The 1711-nt window shown below is 39.6% G+C and overlaps 1 protein-coding gene across 1 annotated transcript; it reads left to right on the top strand.

The window, feature by feature from the left end:
- Nucleotides 5–1705, top strand: LOC104709977 (the record flags this gene model as incomplete). Its single annotated transcript, XM_019228857.1, has 5 exons — nt 5–202; nt 310–388; nt 501–588; nt 791–911; nt 1500–1705. Coding segments are annotated over 4 exons (462 nt in total), but the record flags the coding sequence as incomplete, so codon positions are not given.

Raw genomic sequence — 1711 nt, 5'->3', positions numbered from 1 at the left:
AGTTTCACAGCCTAAATCCAAGAAATCCAAGCCGGAGAATAAGCGGCCAACGACGACGTCAACGAGCGGTTTCTCCTCCGGCAGAACAACGAAGGAATTGACTTGGAAATGCGTAGAAGGCTGTGGAGCTTGCTGTAAGCTTGCAAAGGACTTCGCTTTCGCCACCCCTGACGAAATCTTCGATGACCCTGATGATGTCGAGGTTAATTTTGTTTTTTCCACCCACCACTTGTTCGACGAAATTACTCTGTCAGTTGTTAAATTGTTAATTGTATCAATGTTTTTGACGTTTTTTTATGCTTAATTCAGCTGTATCGAAGCATGATCGGAGATGATGGATGGTGCATAAACTACAACAAAGCTACACGCAAATGCTCCATTTATTCTGGTACATATATTTATTTAGCTTATCACTCTGATGCATTTGTTTATCAACTGAAACTTTATATGCTGTGAACATTTGTAACCAAAATCTCGTTATCTTCCTTTCCTGAGTTCAGATCGTCCATACTTTTGTCGGGTTGGTCCGGAGGTTTTCAAGTCACTCTACGGGATTGAAGAAAAAAAATTCAACAAGGAAGCTATCAGGTAACATCAGTGATTCTCTTTGGTTGTATAATTCTCTTTCACAAGCTCTTACACTGAGAGTGTTGAAGTCAAGATCAAATGTGTATTTATCTCTTATTTAGGGGATTCAGCTAATTATCAACTTGCTTACATAACTTGATGATCCTACAACTCATTTTCTGTCCCGGAATAGAACAATTTTAATGTCTTTTTTATGCTGCAGCTGTTGCATTGACACCATTAAGACGATTCATGGTTCTGATTCCAAAGAATTGGATAACTTCAACCGTGCTATCAGAAGTAGTCCGAACTCGAGTTAGATAGTCTGATGAATTCCAAGGCAGGTACTGATTCAGTTCTTTTATTGGTAACACATACCTTAAAGTTTCATATGCATCAGTGGCTTAGAATGTGTACTATAGCTTTCTCTTTTTGTGATTATTCTGTCTGATTTCAAAAATGTGGGGCAAAGAAGCAAATACCAAAAACCAGATGGCCAAAAATACCAAGATTTCCTACTGTCAATCCTCTTTCCTAATAGAAGCTGCAAAACTTATGAAACACCAAAAAGTCTCTGTTCAGATAATTGTTTGTGGACGAACCTGCTCAATACCATATCATATCACAGGTTCAAGTCCAAGTTCATCTTCAGGTTCATCACTTTCCTCAAATAGTTGCATAAACCGAGCTTGATCTCGCTGCTTCTTCATCCTTTGAGCATGCTTGAACGTAAAAACGCCTCCAACCACAACCAGAGTTGCACACAATACGCCTGCTACAATCGCTATCGTGACTGTTATCCCGTTGTTTCCTTCCTCTTGGGGACTAGAACCCGTCGTTGCTTTAGAAGATACTGTACACATCATTGCATTCAGTTCATATATGTAAAATTACTTGTGATCAATCATATCTGTTCGTTTATTTTTTGACAGGAAACATAAATGCGGAAATTAGTTTTCACTAACCGGAGTCGACCTGGGCGCAACCGTGGCAGACAAAAGTAGCATTAATCTCCTTTTCTTTAAAATGCATATAGATTTGGCTGGCAGAGAAATCAGAGGGACAAAGTTCCCATTCATCGAACTCTTTGTCTGAAACAAGGCTGCCTTGCTCGTAGACTCCGCATCGCTTACACTTTTCGCCA

This window comes from Camelina sativa, chromosome 8 (genome assembly GCF_000633955.1).
Source record: "Camelina sativa cultivar DH55 chromosome 8, Cs, whole genome shotgun sequence".
NCBI lineage: Eukaryota > Viridiplantae > Streptophyta > Magnoliopsida > Brassicales > Brassicaceae > Camelina > Camelina sativa.
The sequence above is the reverse complement of the archived record's forward strand: the minus strand, read 5'-3'. Positions and strand labels throughout refer to the sequence as shown.